This window comes from Amblyraja radiata, chromosome 46 (assembly GCF_010909765.2).
Source record: "Amblyraja radiata isolate CabotCenter1 chromosome 46, sAmbRad1.1.pri, whole genome shotgun sequence".
NCBI classification, from domain to species: Eukaryota; Metazoa; Chordata; class Chondrichthyes; order Rajiformes; family Rajidae; genus Amblyraja; species Amblyraja radiata.
This window is the reverse complement of record NC_046001.1, coordinates 3,062,253-3,081,022: the sequence shown is the minus strand read 5'-3', so window position 1 is coordinate 3,081,022 and position 18,770 is coordinate 3,062,253. Positions and strand designations below refer to the sequence as shown.

The 18,770-nt window shown below is 41.0% G+C and overlaps 1 protein-coding gene across 2 annotated transcripts; it reads right to left on the bottom strand.

Moving 5' to 3' along the window:
- Positions 1 to 266: 266 nt before the first annotated feature.
- dazap2 (DAZ associated protein 2) lies at positions 267 to 17,910 on the bottom strand. Of its 2 annotated transcripts, none has more exons than XM_033015646.1 (4): positions 17,749 to 17,910; positions 10,350 to 10,471; positions 4,085 to 4,315; positions 267 to 1,617 (listed from the first exon to the last, which is right to left on the bottom strand). In XM_033015646.1, the coding sequence occupies exons 1-4, from the start codon at positions 17,759 to 17,761 to the stop codon at positions 1,489 to 1,491; spliced, it is 495 nt and encodes a 164-aa protein (XP_032871537.1). In that variant the 5' UTR covers positions 17,762 to 17,910; the 3' UTR covers positions 267 to 1,488. The 2 variants fall into 2 exon arrangements, with proteins under 2 accessions (XP_032871537.1, XP_032871539.1); XM_033015648.1 differs by lacking the exon at positions 17,749 to 17,910 and adding an exon at positions 17,530 to 17,648.
- Positions 17,911 to 18,770: the final 860 nt, after the last annotated feature.

Below are 18,770 nucleotides of genomic sequence, written 5' to 3'. Positions count from 1 at the left end.
TGGAGAGGATGTTTCCACTAGTGGGAGAGTCTAGGACCAGAAGGCACAGCCTCAGAATAAAAGGAGATGAGGAGGAATTTCTTTAGTCAGAGGATGGTGAATCTGTGGAATTCATTCCACAGAAGGCTGTGGAGGCCAAGTCAATTAATGTTCTTTAAGGCAGAGATTGACAGATTCTGGATTAGTACAGGTGTTATGGGGAGAAGGCAGGTTGAGAGGGAAAGATAGCCTTGTTCAATTTAAGGCTTAAATACCACAAGTCCATGTTAAAGTTTGAATTTTTTTTAATACATTTATCCAATACAGTTTAATCATGAGTGCCTACTCTCTAATTGACCAAGATTACATTTCTATAACACGCAAGCTTAAATTTTTTATCTTTAGCCACACAAAGCTGCCAGCTTCTTGTACACAGCAGAAAGAAAACAAAGCATCTGGGTTACAGGAAACATTATGCAGAACAACACAAGCTTGTACTGGTGACAGTTCCAAAGATCTCAGGGTCCTTTTACTGAGGTTGCGCTTCCCAACTTTAAAAGTGGGCCGTTGATTTTCAGAATTGTCGCTTCGACTTTTAAACAGCAAATTCAAATCAGCAGTGTACTTTAGAAGTTCAAATTATTGGCCAACACTGCTCCCCTTGGGATCAAAGCACAAAGTGAAATCTGTGATAACGAAAGAGCCAAGAGACTGGCGGAGATAGTGAAACTAAATAATTGAAGTACTCTTCGAGAGATTTGAGCGAGCTGCCAAAAGCACTGTCACAAACATTGCTTTTGACAGTCTGGGCAAAATCAGATAGCAAAATACGATAATGTGATTGTTCAATAAGTACGCAGAGCAGAGGAGAAATAAATGCGTCTCCTTCAAATGATTATTATTTGCGCAATTAGACCAAGGAAAAGATTCCAGGTGCACTTAGCATGTTATAAAAAGCTCAGGCTTTCAGACCTCAGTAATTAGCGCAATTAAATCCACTGGACATGGCATTAATATCCACCAAAATTGCATTTTGTAATAAAACTAAAAGACATTTTATCACTTAATTTTTCTTGTTGAACAGCAATATGCATACAATCACTGTGCAGACGTTACTTGCATATGTCTGCCATGGCCAAATCAGCACAGAAATATAGCATGAGACACAGCAGTTTGTGATCTTAGTGCCGCTGTCTGATACATGTCAACACCGAATCATCTTAAATGGCGCTACTTATTGATTGTTTAGATTTTTCTTTGTTTTAATTCTTAAACACAAAAAGCAAAAAAAAATTTTTGTTCACATCTCTTTCCCCTTCTCCACCATTCAATCTGTTTTGTTGCATTAGGCAACAATTCCCCCCCCCCCCCCAAAAAATGTGTTTGAAGAAAATGCTTTTAAAAGATACTACAAGGCTAAGCAATTGCAAAACACCCAATACTGGTCTAAATAAATGGCACAGCTAATTGCTTCTTCCACTGCATGTTCTTGTTCGGGCTTTCATCTAATTACCACATAGTGTAACCACCATCAGAACCTCCGGAAACCCAGTTTCCTTTTTTTTGGGATAGGACGACATTGCCACCCTGCATGGCTGCGAGCTGAGCTGCGCTGGGAGGACAACCAGGTGGTGGTGGCTAAATTAAGAGAAAAATAAAATGTGCTTTTTAATTTAACCAACATTGTTTAGTACAACCCAACTTAGCTTGCGTACTTTAAGTTTTTCTTTTGTTTTTTTCCCTCTCCAGTTTACGCCTTTCAAAACATTTGCACACAGACAAGTCCCTTTAATAACAATATTTTGCCTTGAGACAGTTAAGAAACGAGCCGTTTATAGGCGACGACATCGCTTTGCAAGTGCTCGTGGCAGCAAGTTGCAAAGCTCCAGTTTTAAAAAACACAAAATCTTCCTCATCTAAATCCTGGATTGCTCAGTCAAAGAAACATCCTCCTTGCGTCCAGCTGGTCAAGCCATTTTACCAATTTATAAGCGTCTATGAGGAAACTGCACACCCAAACTTCATAAAGCATGGTCCCAATCTCCTCGTTCTCTCCTTGTATGAAGAGCCAGCCTGCTGAATGGTACCGCATCCACCACCACTGTTGTGGTTGCAGTGTACACCATCCACAACATGCACCACTGTTACATGCTCAGACTACTTCCTCGGGACCTCCAAACAGGTAACCTCCTCAAAGAAGGGCAACACAATCTGTAAGTTCCTCTCCAAGTTCCACACCCCTCTAACTGTGGCTACATAATGCCTTGATTGCAGGCTCCAAATCCTGAAACTCCCTATTCAAGAGCATGGTGGAAGAAATTTCACCAGCAGGGCTGCAACAATTCATGAAGGCAATTCACTGCTGCATCCTCAAGGGCAATTAGCAATGGGGAACAAACATAGGCCTATTAATGAATGAATAAAAATACTATGCAGCAGGTTGCAAACTAGTTTATTCATGTCAAGTCCTCCTATATATTGTCACCAAAAGTAATGTGAAGAAACAAACCACAACAGTGCAACACAAATGATATTAAACAAGAATTTAGAGAAATGGGGGAAACTTTTTTAAAAGCACATGTTGCTCAAAAGAAAGGGTCCACGTCCTAGAAATGACGGCTTGCTCATACAAAACACTTGCCCATGCCCAGTTTGCATACATTGTACATTTTTGGCACTGTGCCACAACACAGGGCGGCATGGTGGCGCAGCAGTAGAGTTGCTGCCTTACAGTGCCAGAGACCCGGGTTCGATCCTGACCTGCGTGGGTTTTCTCCGAGAACTTCGATTTCCTCCCACACTCCAAAGATGCACATATTTGTAGGTTAATTGGCTTGGTATAAATGTAAAAATGGTCCCCAGTGTAGGTTAGTGTTAATGTGCGGGCATCGCTGGTCGGTGTGGACTCGGTGGGCCGAAGGGCCTGTTTCCGCACTATATCTCTAAACTAAACGGGACTGTGATCTCAAGCAACTAGATCAGTGCAGCTGCGCATTTAAACAATCAGAAAACATTGCTAGGAGGACTTTACATCGTAAATAAATATGTTGGAGCGAGTTTAAACTATTTAAGATCTTCAAGGGAAAATATAATCATTCCAAAGTATCCAGGAAGTTTACAGAAACTCTGGGCCATTACAAGGCATATACACAGTCAAGTCAGAACTTACCCAAGGAGACCACCAAAATGGATGATGTTATAATTTTTTTAAAAAGAGGGTAATAAATAATTATCATTAAAAAACAGAAATAAAGTGGGGTTCAAAATCAGTGAGTGAGCCTAACATAGCTCTCAGTGACTATGGGCATAGAATGGCGTGTGAACTTGCAAGAGATGCAAGCTAGCCAGTGTCAAGTATGCATGCTTTTCTGGAACTCTTTTAGGAAAATCGGGGAAGAATTTCTGAAAGCTTTGCCACACGTTTACTTGCCTCCCTATAAGTTAATACAACTAGATAGACTGGGAATGGTACAAAACAGACAAGCTCGGTATTCCTGAGACCGATTACCTCTTCAAATTTGATACTATGATATTAAAAAAAAAATTAAAAGCACAAAAAAAAAATCAGGCAACACAGGATGGGTGCACAGGTTTTGCAAATATATTAATTACAACAGATTAGGATAATTAGTCACCATTATTTGGGAAATTTAGTTTCGAGATACGGTATGGGAACAGGCCCATCTGCCCACGACGACCATCAATCACCTGTCAACACTAGCACTATGCTATTCCATTACCTACACATTAGGGGCAATTTTATAGAGGCTAGACCAGTAATGGTACAAACCAGTATGTCTTTGGGATGTGGGAGGAAACCAGAGCACCCGGAGGAAATCCACATGGTCACAGGGAGAACACAAACTCCACACAGACAGTACTCAAAGTCAGGATTGAACCTAGATCTCTGACGTTGGGAGGCATCAGCCCTACCCGTTGCACCACTATGCCGCCCCTGGCATTATATTTGCAGCTGTTTCCGTATCATAATGCACAAATGGTAGTTACAAAATCATGCAAAGTGCCTTCAAGCTAAAAACACAGAGAACATTAGGTAGGGTTACAAGTTATACTGTGGTACAATGCCAGCTGCCATTAAACCTACCGGGAGATTGAGAGATGCTCCTGTCCCAAATCTGGCACCAGCATCATATCTTCCTTCCGCCATCATAGCAGTTTGTTGAGGGATGATTTGTGGCACGACATAGTACCCCACAGGCATGACGGCCCTGCCTCCATTCATTTGTATCGAGGCAGTGACTGGCACATAATAGTCACCTGGACGGCCAGCACTCACGCCAGATGAAGCCTGGACATATCCTAACTGTTGTTGAGCCTGAGACGCAAACAAATCCAATGACCATTTTATAGCAAAGCGAGAATTTACAATGCAGTTATCCAAAATATATATTTTTTTAAATTTGGAAACAAACAAACCAGCATTTCTGAAGAGAAACACGTGCATTTATCAAGTTTTTATCTAGGGTCGTGTGTAGGAAAGAACTGCAAATGCTGGTTTAAACAGAAGATAGACACAAAATGCTGGAGTAACTCAGCGGGTCAGACAGCATCTCTGGAGAGAAGGAATGGGTGACATTTCGGGTAGAGGCAGAGTCTGAAGAAGGGTCTCGACCAGAGACGTCACCCATTCCTTCTCTACAAAGATGCTGCCTGTCCCACCGAGTTAGACAATAGGTGCAGGACTAGGCCATTCGGCCCTTCGAGCCAGCACCGCCATTCAATGTGATCATGGCTGATCATCCCCAATCAGTACCCCGTTCCTGCCTTCTCCCCAAATCCCCTGACTCCGCTATTTTTAAGAGCCCTATCTAGCTCTCTCTTGAAAGCATCCAGAGAACCTGCCTCCACCGCCCTCGGAGGCAGAGAATTCCACAGACTCACCATTCTTTGTGAGAAAAAATGTTTCCTCGTCTATGTTCTAAATGGCTTACTCCATATTCTTGAACTGTGGCCCCTGGTTCTGGACTCCCCCAACATCGGGAACATGTTTCCTGCCTCTAGTGTGTCCAAGCCCTTAACAATCTTATATGTTTCAATGAGATCCCCACTCATCCTTCTAAACTCCAGAGTGTACAAGCCCAGCTGCTCCATTCTCTCAGCATATGACAGTCCCTCCATCCCGGGAATTAACCTTGTAAACCTACGCTGCACTCCCTCAATAGCAAGAGTTACTTCAGCATTTTGTGTCTGTCCTATGCAGGGTCGACAATTAAAATGGTAACTTGAAAGTGAGGGAAGAGTTTCAAATTCATTTCTGCAACACCCCAATATTTGTATTCTTTCCTGTTTCTCTAAAAAAACATTTAGATCTCCTCTGTGCACCCTCTCACCCAGAGAGAGCAACACGAGGCAGTTACTTAGCTGCATGGCTATCATTCAGCAATGGAGTATTACTATTATAGACCAGAAAGACCAATAAATCAGATTTAGTATTGCACAGAAAAACAGGACAAATAACCATGCAGCAAAGAACCCTTTGAGAAGAGGGATCATAACATGAAGGAACTTTATAATGAACATAATGGAAGTACATAGTTATGACAGGTGAACCAGCCAAAGTAGATTAGAAAGCTAGGTTCAAAGATTATAACAGGCAAGTAATGACCGGCAATTAAAGAAATAATTAATCACTCACAATATATATTCTTTTAAGGAATGATCATCTTTGCAATAAAAACCTGTGGCTAACTAAGGTTGTTAAGGATAGGAAGAAACAAATTGCTGCAGGGTCTCTGGGGGTTGAGCACCATCTGGAGGCAAAGGGGTAGTTGACATTTCAGGTCAGGACCAGTGCAGAGACTCGACGCAATACATTGACTATCCCTCGGCCTCCACAGATTAATTTAAACACTACAGATTATAGATTGATCTCAAAGCAAAAAGAAGTTGTGCAAAATACAAAATAAACAGAAAATCCCAAAGATCCTCGGGTCAATCAGAGTTAATGATTCATCCTTCATCAGATCGTTGATCTGAAACATTAGCTTGGTTTCCATATCCATAGATGCTACCTGCCATGCTGGGTATCTGCAGCATTTTCCATTCATATTTAATTTTAAGCATTTTTTTTTTTAATGCTCCAAAAAGTAGGGAGTGGAGTGAAGAAATGTGGCATAAAAAGGGAAGCTCAGAACATATGCTCAAATGGAAAATAATAGCTCAAGAATCATTTCCCATACTCTCCATGTACCTGGAGAAAACAATTCAACACCATCCCAACACAAAACATATCAAATAAATGTTTAAATAAAGAAAAGTATTGCCTGTGACAGAATCCTATTAGAATATGTGCTCAAGGGCAATGCTCGAAGCCACGAGACAGCCATGAAAAGTAAATAACCTTAATTATGTTTGTGCTCAGCAAGTTATTTGTCATTGTTCCTTAGAAAATCTTGCTAAACAGAAGTCTGAAGAAGGGTCTCGACCCGAAACATCACCCATTCCTTCTCTCCAAAGATGCTGCCTGAGCTGCCCGCTGAGTTACTCCAGCGTCTTGTGTCTACCTTGCTAAACAGAACATTGTGTTCTGCTGGATGTCAATTGCCGGCTCAAAAAAAGAACATTCAACATTTTCACCAATTCAGGCTGTCCCAATGCACTTTTACTAAAAGCTTCTGTCAAAAGAAAATGTTCTGTGTGTCAAGAATAAATGTGCGTAATACTGTTGCAGTTCATGTCATTGATGTCAGAAACCTCTACTAAAGTCTCTACAATGTTTTTTTTACAAAAGTCTTCCTTACATCGCGTTATCTACATGCAGGGATCAACATACATCCATCTCACTTTTATGCAAACTTAGCAACATCCTCTGAAGAACTTTAGACAAAGCAAGGGTAACCCTACAAGAAAAAAAAGCAGTATTCTGTCAAGTTGCTCTATCACAGGGAAGCAAGGCTACCCCAAGGAATAATGATGGACGGGGGGTGCAAGGGGGGGGGGGGAGAAAACACATCACAACTGATGAGCAATGCAATGAAGGCTAACAATACACAGATGGCAGCAGCCAGGGACCCAAGGCCTTCTAGCAACTTTAAATGGGTACCACACACTTGGTACGTCACCAAAAATAAGCACAAGAGTACATACACAAGAGACTGTTTGTTACTCCAGCATCGTCAATCTGCTGGAGGTACTCAGTGGGTCAAGCAGCACCTGTGACAGGGGAAGAAAGAATTGTCAACAATTCACGTTGAAATATCCCGATGCATGGCTTGAAATGTTGCCAATTTTTCTTCCCCCCCACCCCGTTCCCCCCAGATGCTGCTCGACCTGCTGAGTGCCCCCATCAGATTGTTTGCTGAAGCACAAGAATAGCTATTCAGTCCATCCTCAGAAATCCGACAACTTCTCTATTGCAGTGTCTAACAGAGTTCTGAACTACTCAAATTTTGCCACTAGTCTCCAATCCAAACACTATGCCGAGTATTGAAAAACTTTGTAGATGATCCCATTCCTAACGTCAGCCATTAACCAGTTTGTACTGTTATCCCTTTATCCTGCACTCGGGGTTCAATTTGAAATCGTGCTCAGGATTTACCTTTGCATTCCATTTAGCATTGTTGTAATTACCCATCTTATTTCACTCCTTTCAAGAATGAAGAGTCCAACATATTCTAAACAGAACCTTAACACTCAGTTAGACACAAAATGCTGGGGTAATTCAGTGGAACAGGCAACATCACTGGATAGAAGGAATGGGTGACGTTTCGGGTCGAGAACCTTCTTCAGACTCCTGCAGTCTGAAGGACGTCGATCTGAAATGTCACCCATTCTTCCTATCCAGAGATGCTACCTGTCACGCTGAGTTACCCCGGCATTTTGTGTCTATCTTCGGTGGAAACCAGCATCTGCAGGTCCTTCCTTCACATAAAACTCAGTTCTTGGACACGAACCAAGTGAAGTGAAGACTCAATCTGACACAGAAAAAGATCAACTTCTCACCTCTCTCCGTGAATGCTCCGAATGAGTGCGTTTGAGAAGGGCAACTGATCACTTTGAGAGGTATAAACATGTACTTGCATCTGCAGCAATTTCAACAGGGAATTAATTTGCAGACTGGAGGGAGCAATTAAGAAAGGAATTGCTCACCACCAACATTTTTGCCCAAGAGCAAAATACCTGCTTGCAAGAGAAGAGCTGGCTTAATGCAATAAACAATTCCAAAGGTTAAGGCTGAATCATATAATATTTCCTCAGTACACACAATTTTTTTCCCCTCTCCCTCAAGAGAAGATTGAAAAGACTAGGCTTGTATTCACTGGAGTTTAGAAGGATGAGGGGGATCTTATAGAAACATATAAAAATATAAAAGGACTGGACAAGCTAGATACAGGAAAAATGTTCCCAATGTTGGGGGAGTCCAGAACCAGGGGCCACAGTCTTAGAATAAGGGGGAGGTCATTTAAGACTGAGGTGAGAAAAAACTTTTTCACCCAGAGAGTTGTGAATTTATGGAATTCCCTGCCACAGAGGGCAGTGGAGGCCAAATCACTGGATGGATTTAAGAGAGAGTTAGATAGAGCTCTAGGGGCTAGTGGAGTCAAGGGATATGGGGAGAAGGCAGGCACGGGTTATTGATAGGGGATGATCAGCCATGATCACAATGAATGGCGGTGCTGGCTCGAAGGGCCGAATGGCCTCCTCCTGCACCTATTTTCTATGTTTCTATGAGAAAGAAACTTCCAAGGAAAATCAAGCACACAAATTCTTTAAAAAAGCATTATAATTCCCCAGTTTAGGACACACCATTCTTATCCAGTGGAGATTGGTCAAAAGCTCAGCAGCCATGTCCTTGCTTGTGCAGAAACAACCTAGATTACAACAGGCTAACATGGCCACTAAAATGCTTCTGCCTATTAATCAATGGCGCTTATTTAAGCAGCTTATATTGTGATACAAACAAATTGAAGTGTATCCAAAAACAATTTACTGTACAACATGATCACTTCTAGTCAATAATGTCAATGCTGAACAAAGATCCCCAACATATTTCCACAATGACCTTTCCAACACTTACACCTCTCGTATGGAGAGTATAATAGTAATCTCGTACCAATCCAACAATCCCACCAGTGTTATAAACGAGTTTATCAACTGCAACACCTCCCTTGACAATAAAAAGCCCATGTCAAGAAATTGCATAGAGTTGTGGATGTTGTCCAGTCTATAACTGGTATATTCAAGAGAGAGTTAGATATAGCTCCAAGGGCTAACGGAAACAAGGGATATGGTGAGGAACCAGGAATGGGGTACCAATTCTGGATGATCAGCCATGATCACATTGAATGGCGGTGCTGGTTCGAAGGGCCTAATGGCCTACTCCTGCACCTATTTTCTGTTTCTATTACACAGTCCAAACCCCCCACCTTGGACTCCACCTGTACTTCACGCTGCTTCGGGAAAGCAGCCAACAGAACCAAAGACTTGTCTTGCCCGGTCATTCCTTCTTCCCTCCCACTCCCATGGGGCAGAAGATACAAAAGCTTGAAAGCATGCACCACCAGACACAGGAACACCTTCTTCCTCTCTTTTCAGGGTTTTGAACAGTCCTCCCACAAGCTAGGGTGCAGTCCCAATTCACCAACCTATCCATTGTGGAGATTGGACTGTGTCTGTGAAACTGTTATGCTACAATGCTGGGAACAATATTCTGCACTTCATCTTCCCCTCTGCTCTATATATTGCTCTTGAGTTTGGCTCCATTAAACTTATATATAGTATTATCTGTTGGAAATTCTGCTGAACCTGAAAGTTAATTAGGGATTGGGTGGGGGCAAGAGTGCTAGAGTCTACATCTATTGGTGAGGTTTTATGCTAGGCCTTCAGAAGAATGAATGTTGCTTGAATATGACTGTACAAATGGACCACATCTAAGGAACAGGGGTGGAGGGAAATAATTGGTGGCAATTACATATATATATATATAAATAAATGGGTAGAAGCAGGCATTTAAAACTGGATGTGGAGACGGTTCAGAGATATACACACACATGACAATTTAGACCATTATAGTCCCTCATTCCCTGATTGATCCGTACTGACTATGTGAGTTTTAACATATCACTCCCATGGTTGTTATTGCCACAGGCCAATGCTTCCTCAAGTCCCACTCCTGGTCCAAAATATATTCTGCACTCAAGTCCCCCACAATTTAGTCTTGATCCTTCTAGTTGGAAAGAAAGCAGTTAACGTTCTAAATCATACTAGGATTCACCATATCGTTGGTTAAAGATAGCTGGAGGAGTATAGCCGAGTGTAATAGCATTCAGCATATAAATAGTGAAAAGAGCTAGAATTGCCATTAAAAGATGTCATCCCCACGAAAACCAAATGCAAATTAAGTCACTCACCTGCAGATAAGCTGGAGATGGGCCAGAATAAGGTGGCGGCTGAGGATAATGGGCAGCAGCAACATAATGGGGTGGCACCGCCATTGCCTGTCTTGGATAACTTGGTTGCTGAGAACCTGAACCTAAACGAAAATGAAGAGGGGAAGATAAAACATTTATAGTGGTTGGCAACCAGGAGCCCCTACCCGTTTCAGAACTCTGTTGTTGGGCACATGACTGCTTGTAAATAGGGTCTGAATGCTGGAAGACGATGTAGACATTGGTTCACTTATCTGCCAGTTAATTTGGAGGATTTGAGAGACTTGTTCATCGTACACTCTAATAACTCAGTCTCAAAGATAGAGGGGTCACTCCAGCCCACTGTCACATTTATGGTATTCAAACAATTTATTCCTCAGGTGGTCAAAGGTTGTGCTGGCATGGTGAAGATTGTGAATTTCATTGTTGAGGTATGCCTTGGCCAGAGATATGGGAAGATGCCCATATTTTCCAGTCCCATTGTTGACCTTTGATGCCAGAGGGCAGTATAGTTCAGGAGGACGGCTTGGCAGGGGACCTTTGTTTTGCAGATGTTGATTGCAAGGACCATACCTTTGTATACTTCAACGAATGAGCTGACTATGGCTTGGAGCTCAGCATCTGAATACTGACTTTGGTGCCTTCCCACACAGTGGGAAACTCTGATTCTGCTGTGTGGGGATGTTTTATGTCAAACCCTATAGTGTGTTGTGTCCCTTTTTTTTAATTGTATGGCTATATGGGAATTTCATTTCACTGTGCCATCTGGCACATGTGATGAATAAATCTATCTTGTATCTTGTATCTTGAATACATGCACAGTGCCCTCCATAATGTTTGGGACAAAGACCCATCATTTATTAATTTGCCACTGTACTCCACGACTTGAGATTTGCAATAGAAAAAAAAAATCACATGGTTAAAGGGCACATTTTCAGATTTTAATAAAGGCCATTTTAAACATTTTGGTTTCACCATGTAGAAATTACAACAATGTTTATACATAGTTCCCCCCATTTCAGGGTACCATAATGTTTGGGACACAGCAGTGTCATGTATATGAAAGTAGTCATGTTTAGTATTTTGTTGCATATCCTTTGCATGCAATGACTGCTTGAATTCTGCGATTCATGGACATCACCAGTTGCTGGGTGTCTTCTCTGATGATGCTCTGCCAGGCCTGTATTGCAGCCATCTTTAACCTTATGCTTGTTTTGGGGGCTAGTCCCCTTCAGTTTTCTCTTCAGCATATAAAAGGCATGCTCAATTGGGTTCAGATCGGGTGATTGACTTGGCAACTCAAGAATTTACCATTTTTGAGCTTTGAAAAACTCCTTTGTTGCTTTAGCAGTATGTTTGGGATCATTGTCTTGCTGTAGATTGAACTGCCGGCCAATGAGTTTTGAGCAGATAAGATGTGTCTAAACACTTCAGAATTCATTATGCTATTACCATCAGCAGTTGTATCATCAATGAAGCCAAGTGAGCCAGTACCTTCAGCAGCCATACATGCCTAGGCCATAACAATCCCACCACCGTGTTTCACAGATGAGGTGGTATGCTTTGGATCCATGCTTGGAAGCCGCGGTCTCTGGTGGGAAGGCGGCCGTTCCTGGCACCCCAAGCCGCTGGGGGTTCTCCCGACGCCGGAGCACCATCACCCGGCGAGAACATCGGTCGCCGTGGTGGCGACTATGGAGGCCTCAATAGGCCCGACTTTGGGTGGACAAGAGGATTCGGGACTGGACTTTGTGCCTTCCCCCACAGTGGGAATCACTGTGGGGGGATGTTTTTGTGTTGAACTTCTTTTTGAATGCTATGTTGTATTTTTATTAGTGTGCTGCAAGGACATCAGAATTTCCCCTGAATAAGGGGATTAATAAAGTTTAATCTAATCTAATCTAATCTTGGGCAGTTCCTTCTCTTCTCCATACTTTGCTCTTGCCATCACTCTAATATAAGTTAATCTTCGCCTCATTTGTCCACAAGACCTTTTTCCAGAACTGTGGTTGCTCTTTTAAATACTTCTTGGCAAACTGTAACCTGGCCATCCTGTTTTTGTGGCTACCCAGTGGTTTCCATCTTGCAGTGTAGCCTCTGTATTTCGGTTCATGAAGTCTTCTGCGGACAGTGGTCATTGACAAATCCACACCCGACTCCTGAAGAGTGTTTCTGATCTGTCGGACAGGTGTTTGGGGATTTTTATAGAGAGAATTCTTCTGTCATCAGCTGTGGAGGTCTTCTTTGGCCTGCCAGTCCCTTTGAGATTAGTAAGCTCACCAGTGTTCTCTTTCTTCATAATGATGTTCAGTAGATTTTGGTAAGCTTAAGGTTTGGCTGATATCTCTAACAGTTTTATTCTTGTTCCTCAGTTTCATAATGGCTTTGTTGACTTTCATTGGCACAACTTTAGTCCAAAAGTTGATAAACAGCAATAAAAGTTTCTAAAGGTGATGGAAAGACTGGAGGAAAGACTAGGTGCTGAGAGCTCTCTTATACCTGCATTAAGGAGGCAATTAAACACACCTGAGCAATTACAAACACCTGTGAAGCCATGTATCCCAAACATTATGGTGCCCTGAAATGGGGGGACTATGGATAAACACAGCTGTAATTTCTACATGGTGAAACCAAAATGTGTAAAAATATCCTTTAATAAAATCAGACAATGTGCACTTTAACCACATGTGATTTTTCTATTACAAATCTCAAATTGTGGAGTACAGAGGTAAAAAAATAAATGATGGATCTCTGTCCTAAACATTATGGAGGGCACTGTATATGCAAACATTGTCTGCATTCTGCATATCCACTACTCAGTTGGGGATGACCTTTGTTCTGGTGGGGAACAGTTTCCGGCCTGTCCTGTAGATTAGTTTCACTCCAGCAGGAAGCTTGTTGGAGACAAGGCCAAGAAACATTTGAAAAAACGTGTTGGAGCATTAACACAGCTTTGTAGGACACCAGTTTACACCAAGTTATAGTTATTTACGGCAAATCTAAAATAAGGCACTAACCAGAGGTGTTCTATTACATGGTTTCTTCATTCTGGATTTCACAAGTTTAAAAAACACAATTTCCTAGAAACTGCTATTCAGTCAGGTCTGAACAGAAAGTGAAACTATAAGGCCTGGTCACTGAATGGAGTTGATGCAATTAGTTTTGCTCAGAAAACAAATGGAGCACCAATTAATGGAAAATACATCATTTTCAACTAGTATGTAATGTTCCCAGATCAAGGACAGCATGTAGCAGTGTGCAAATTCAAACTTCCACCACTTTGCTCCAATAAAGGGGGATTAATTTTGGGTTGTATAAATGCAGAATGTTTAGATTCAGTTAACCATTTTGCTTTACACACCATACAGAGGTAAAAACCAGCCCCAATCTCAAAGTAGCAATGCCTTTTGTACCAATGCAATATTTACTCTTCTCCAATTAGTCATCCCTATAATCAGCACAAGATTAATGTATTTTAGAATCAAGTTAGAGAGAAAAGGAGGCAGCATCAAGCTGTGGAGTGGCACTACAACAGGCAATCCCACTTGAGAGGTCATGGATAATTTTTCTAGATATGCCATGTAGAGCAAGATGGTAAAATGGATTTTCATAAACAGTTTGCCTTTATTATACAGGACAAAATGAATCTCACATTATTGGAGCAGGGTAGAGGAATCCATACAAACCCTCCTGCCAGCAAAGAGAGCAAACTTTTCTACCTGGGCAGAATTGAAACCAAGACCACAATCAGTTCATTCAATTCACCCATACACACTCCTTTATTCACAAAAGATACACAAAGTGCTGGGGTATCTCAGCAGGTCAGGCAGCATCTCTGGAAGATGTGGATACGTGATGTTTCAGGTCAAGACTCTTCTTCAGACTAGTCTACTCGTCACCTTTAATATTTTCAATTTTGTGCTACACTGTGTTTTGTTTTTCACCACTTTTCACGCCCAAGGTCAAATCTTTCAAAACTAAATGCTGCAGTCACATCCCAGCAGATTCTCCTGTCCTTTGATTATAGAAAGCAGATTGCAAACTTCCTATTTGAAAATTGATTCTTCCTTCATGAAGAAACTTTGTCTTTCATTTCATACTTGCTCATCCTACCATGGTTATTGCTCTTAAGTTTGTCTTTTCAAAAATAAATAAATTCCCGTATCCTCCCCATGATCAGAGCAAGATGTCACATGTAATTCCATTTCTAGAAGCTCAAAACTCTGACGTCATCATTTCCCGCAGCACTGCAAATCCTAAGGGTGTTGTGCCTCAAGACATCTTGTTTTTGTTTCCTTGCAACATACCCAATCATGGGCACATTGCAAAATCATGGATTTACGAAGAGGAAATCATGCTTGACTAATCTGGAATTTTTTGAGGATGTAACTAGGAAAATGGACAAGGGAGAGCCAGTGGATGTAGTGTACCTGGACTTTCAGAAAGCATTTGATAAGGTCCCACATAGGAGATTAGTGGGGAAAATTAGAGCACATGGTATTGGGGGTAGGGTACTGACATGGATAGAAAATTGGTTGGCAGACAGGAAACAACGGGTAGGGATTAACAGGTCCCTTCCAGAATGGCAGGCAGTGACAAGTGGGGTACCACAAGGCTCGGTGCTGGGACCGCAGCTATTTACAATATACATCAATGATTTAGATGAAGGGATTCAAAGTAACATTAGCAAATTTGCAGATGACACAAAGCTGGGTGGCAGTGTGAACTGTGAGGAGGATGCTATGAGGGTGCAGGGTGATTTGGACAGGTTGGGTGAGTGGGCGGATGCATGGCAGATGCAGTTTAATGTGGTTAAATGTGAGGTTGTCCACTTAAAATTCAGGTTTGTATTGGTTGTCGGAGAAGGATTTCCTCGGACTGCTAGCTGATGAAGAAAAATCGTACGTGCTTTCCTTGCCGTTTTTTATTTTTTTATTTGCTGGACCATTGCGTCCCTGGATTGAACTTAAACGCGACTCAAAACGCTTTCAACATCACGGATTGCAATATCAGGACAAAAAAGGTATGTTGTTTATTTAAAGGTACACAAAAATGCTGGAGAAACTCAGTGGGTGCAGCAGCATCTATGGAGCGAAGGAAATAGGTGACGTTTCGGACCGAAACCCTTCTTCAGACTGATAGGGGGTGGGGTGGGGGGGGGGGGGGGGAATAAGGAATGAAAAAGGGGAGGAGGAGGAGCCCGAGGGCAGGGGGGATGGGAGGAGACAGCTCGAGGGTTAAGGAAGGGGAGGAGACAGCAAGGGCTAGCAAAATTGGGAGAATTCAATGTTCATGCTCGCCGGCGGAATATGAGGTGCTGTTCCTCCATTTTCCGGTGTTGCCTTTGTATGCCTTTATCGTTTATTTAACTTTATTTTACTTTTTGATGTGGCTTCATTTTAATCTTATGATGTTATTTAGGCCCACATACGAATCGGCCATGTCTTGCCTGCCGATATTGGGCTTAGATTTATGGCAACGGCAACATTCCAATCGATCACATTCCAGAAACATCCACTCTCAAGATAATCAAAACATTTGCAATCATGTCATAAGAACATCTAAATCATCTATATGTTGTGTTATTGTCCATCCATGATCAATATTTTCATACTAAATATCCACAGTACAGTTTTAGTCAGATGTATTGTGCAAAAAATAATGATTTTGATTATCTTGAGAGTGGATGATTCTGGATTAATTTATGGGAATTAAACATTAAATTCCTTCCATTTGGCATACATCATGACAAAGTGAGATTTAAAAATCATGTTATATTGTGAATTCTTGTGTGAATAGGATCAGTTTGTTATTTGTTATTTGGATACTTAGGCTAGTAAAAAAAATAGTATTTTCTTAAGAAATGGATAGATGTTTAGATCTAGTAATTGAATTTAGATGAATTTAATTAATTAGATGAATTTAATTGATTTGATGAAACTGATGAATATGATTTTTTTGTTGGGTATTTACAATTTGTTTTAGATTTTAATTTTATAATTTCTACCTTTTTTTCCTAAAACTGCAAATAATAACTTGTTTCTGTTAATGCTGTTCAGTGGGTTTTTTTCCTTTACATTTTAAACAGATGTCTCCGAAGAAGAAATGCAAAATTGTCAATCCAAATGCCCAGCAAAAGAGACCGATTTAGACAGCATTCGCAGAGATTATTCGAATTTGGACTACTCCAAATGTGATGATCTACAGGACATTCTTAATGGGGAAAGTAGTGGGCAGAAAGGCATGTCAGGCGTGGTTTGAAGACCAAAAACTTGTAGTTTACAATGCCAAAATTGAAAAGTTGAGGAAAAACAAGGTGTACAGAGTTACTTAATGGTTACAATCTGAGGAGTATGATGATGCTACTGATTATGATATGCCAATGTACCAGCTAGCAACTGATCTTCTCCATAAAGACTTGGTCTTTTGCTAGAAATTTTAATTTATTTACCTATCTGTTACGGACTTACAGCATATAATACAATAATATTAAAGTTCTGATCTTGAGAATATCACATTTTTGATTTTTCAAGGCAGTTTGGGTGTTTTGACTATTTCTGTCACAACGGTCAATTTTATAATTGGCTACAATTAGGTGACTAACTAATTATATGCTTTAATTTCAGGTCATCCAAGTAAAATGTTTCATATTTGTTTCAGAATGTTTCAATCTATAATAACTGAAAAATTTCGTTCAGTTCTCTTAATTTTTAAGAATGTTATGGGCTTTTGACTGTCCTCGATCACAGCTTTTGTGTTAAGTCATTGGAAAAGCAATAGGGAACAAGATGCTAATTTCAGAGTATGAAAATTACCATAACTTTTTTTAATACTGAGGAAATGAAAGTGAATTAGGTGTCAAATTAAAGTTTTTTTAATGCTTTATCTGATGGGATAAATTATAGGCCTGATTTTTAAAATCTCAAAATGTTGCAACATTGCTACTGTAAAACAATATGATAAACGAGAAAAAGTTGTGTGTGTATGTATGTATGTGTGTGTGTGTGTATATGTATGTATGTATGTATGTGTATATGTATGTATATGTATGTGTATATACACGCATACCTCCTCGATTCCCTACTCTGGGCAAGAGACCCTGTGCATCGACCCGATCTTTACTGTGACTGGATAACATGCAAGACAAAGCTTTTCACTTTACCTCGGTGTATGTGACAATAATATAATAAACTAAACGAGATGAGGGTCCCGGCGGGGTTGGTGGGACGTCCGACGAGAGGCGGCAGAAGCTTGTCGCGAGGCGCCGATCAGCAGCTGCGGGCGGGAGCGCGGGTCGCGCGGCCCCCCCGCCAGAGCCCGCGCTTTTCCCCGGTACCGCGGCCGTCGCTTCCCCGCCCATGTAAACGAGCCTCACGTTTACCTTGCTTACTCATGGCGCGGCCAACACTCGCTGCTGCTCACCGCTTCTTCTTCGTCGTCGTGCTCGTCGAAAGACTTTTTTTTCCCTCTCTCTTGGTCGCTGCTCCGCTCTTACTTCCTTATCAAAGCTACGTGCCACATTCGCGTCCGACGCATGCAAATAACCCCAGGCTCTTAAAGGGGAATTGGTCTCGTTGTGCGGATAGAAAAAGAATATACTGGTGAAAGAGAAAAAGTTTTTTTTCCCGATGTGTCACCACATGCGATCACTTTTACACAGCAGGGGGGAAATGAGCCCCCAATTGAGGCTCGAGTTTTATTCACCTTTTAAAGCGCTTGCTTTTCCTTAGAACACGACAATGCTACACAGTAAACACATTCAGTTGTTATTCCTGCTGGATAGTAAACATTATTCAAATTATTCAAGTGTTTTATTGTCATATGTCCCAATGAAATTCTTACTTGCAGCAGCACAACAGAATATGTTGCACCACAGTCAAATGATCCATTAGCATTTGGCTAATAGTACTAGCTTTGATAGTGTGATCTTTGTTTACTGTATAGCATTATGATAGTTTACTGTATAGCACAAAATGATAGATTTTTTTAAATAAAAACCAAAAGTGATTTTTATTTCAATCGGAAACCTGGCTCTTAAATCTGAAGAAAGAAAATTGAAGAAAAACAAAGTTGGCAATTGAAAGTTGAGAAACTACATGGAGAGCAATGACAGTAACCGAACAATGGCTAATTTTTAAATAATTAATACATTGCTTGCAAGTTATGTACATAGTCCCTTAAAGCAACAAAAACAGTAAAAGTGGTCCACTCGTGGTTATCAAAATAAGTTTAAAATAGTATTAGATCAGGAGAAAGAACTGTGTAATAATCATCAGCATTTTTTATCTTATTGTTAATTAGTAATGACAAATTTTGAAATATAGTCAGAAGAACAGTTTCATTTTAGAAATTAGAGACTATTTCCTTGAACAATGTGTTGTGAAATAATCAGGAACAGGCTAA

Coding starts and splice junctions, on each gene's coding strand:
- dazap2 (XM_033015646.1), bottom strand. Junction 4,316..10,349: donor CATCTCCAGCTTATCTGCAG/GTGAGTGACTTA, acceptor TTTGCGTCTCAG/GCTCAACAACAGTTAGGATA. Junction 1,618..4,084: donor GAGCATCTCTCAATCTCCCG/GTAGGTTTAATG, acceptor CTCTTAATTTAG/CCACCACCACCTGGTTGTCC.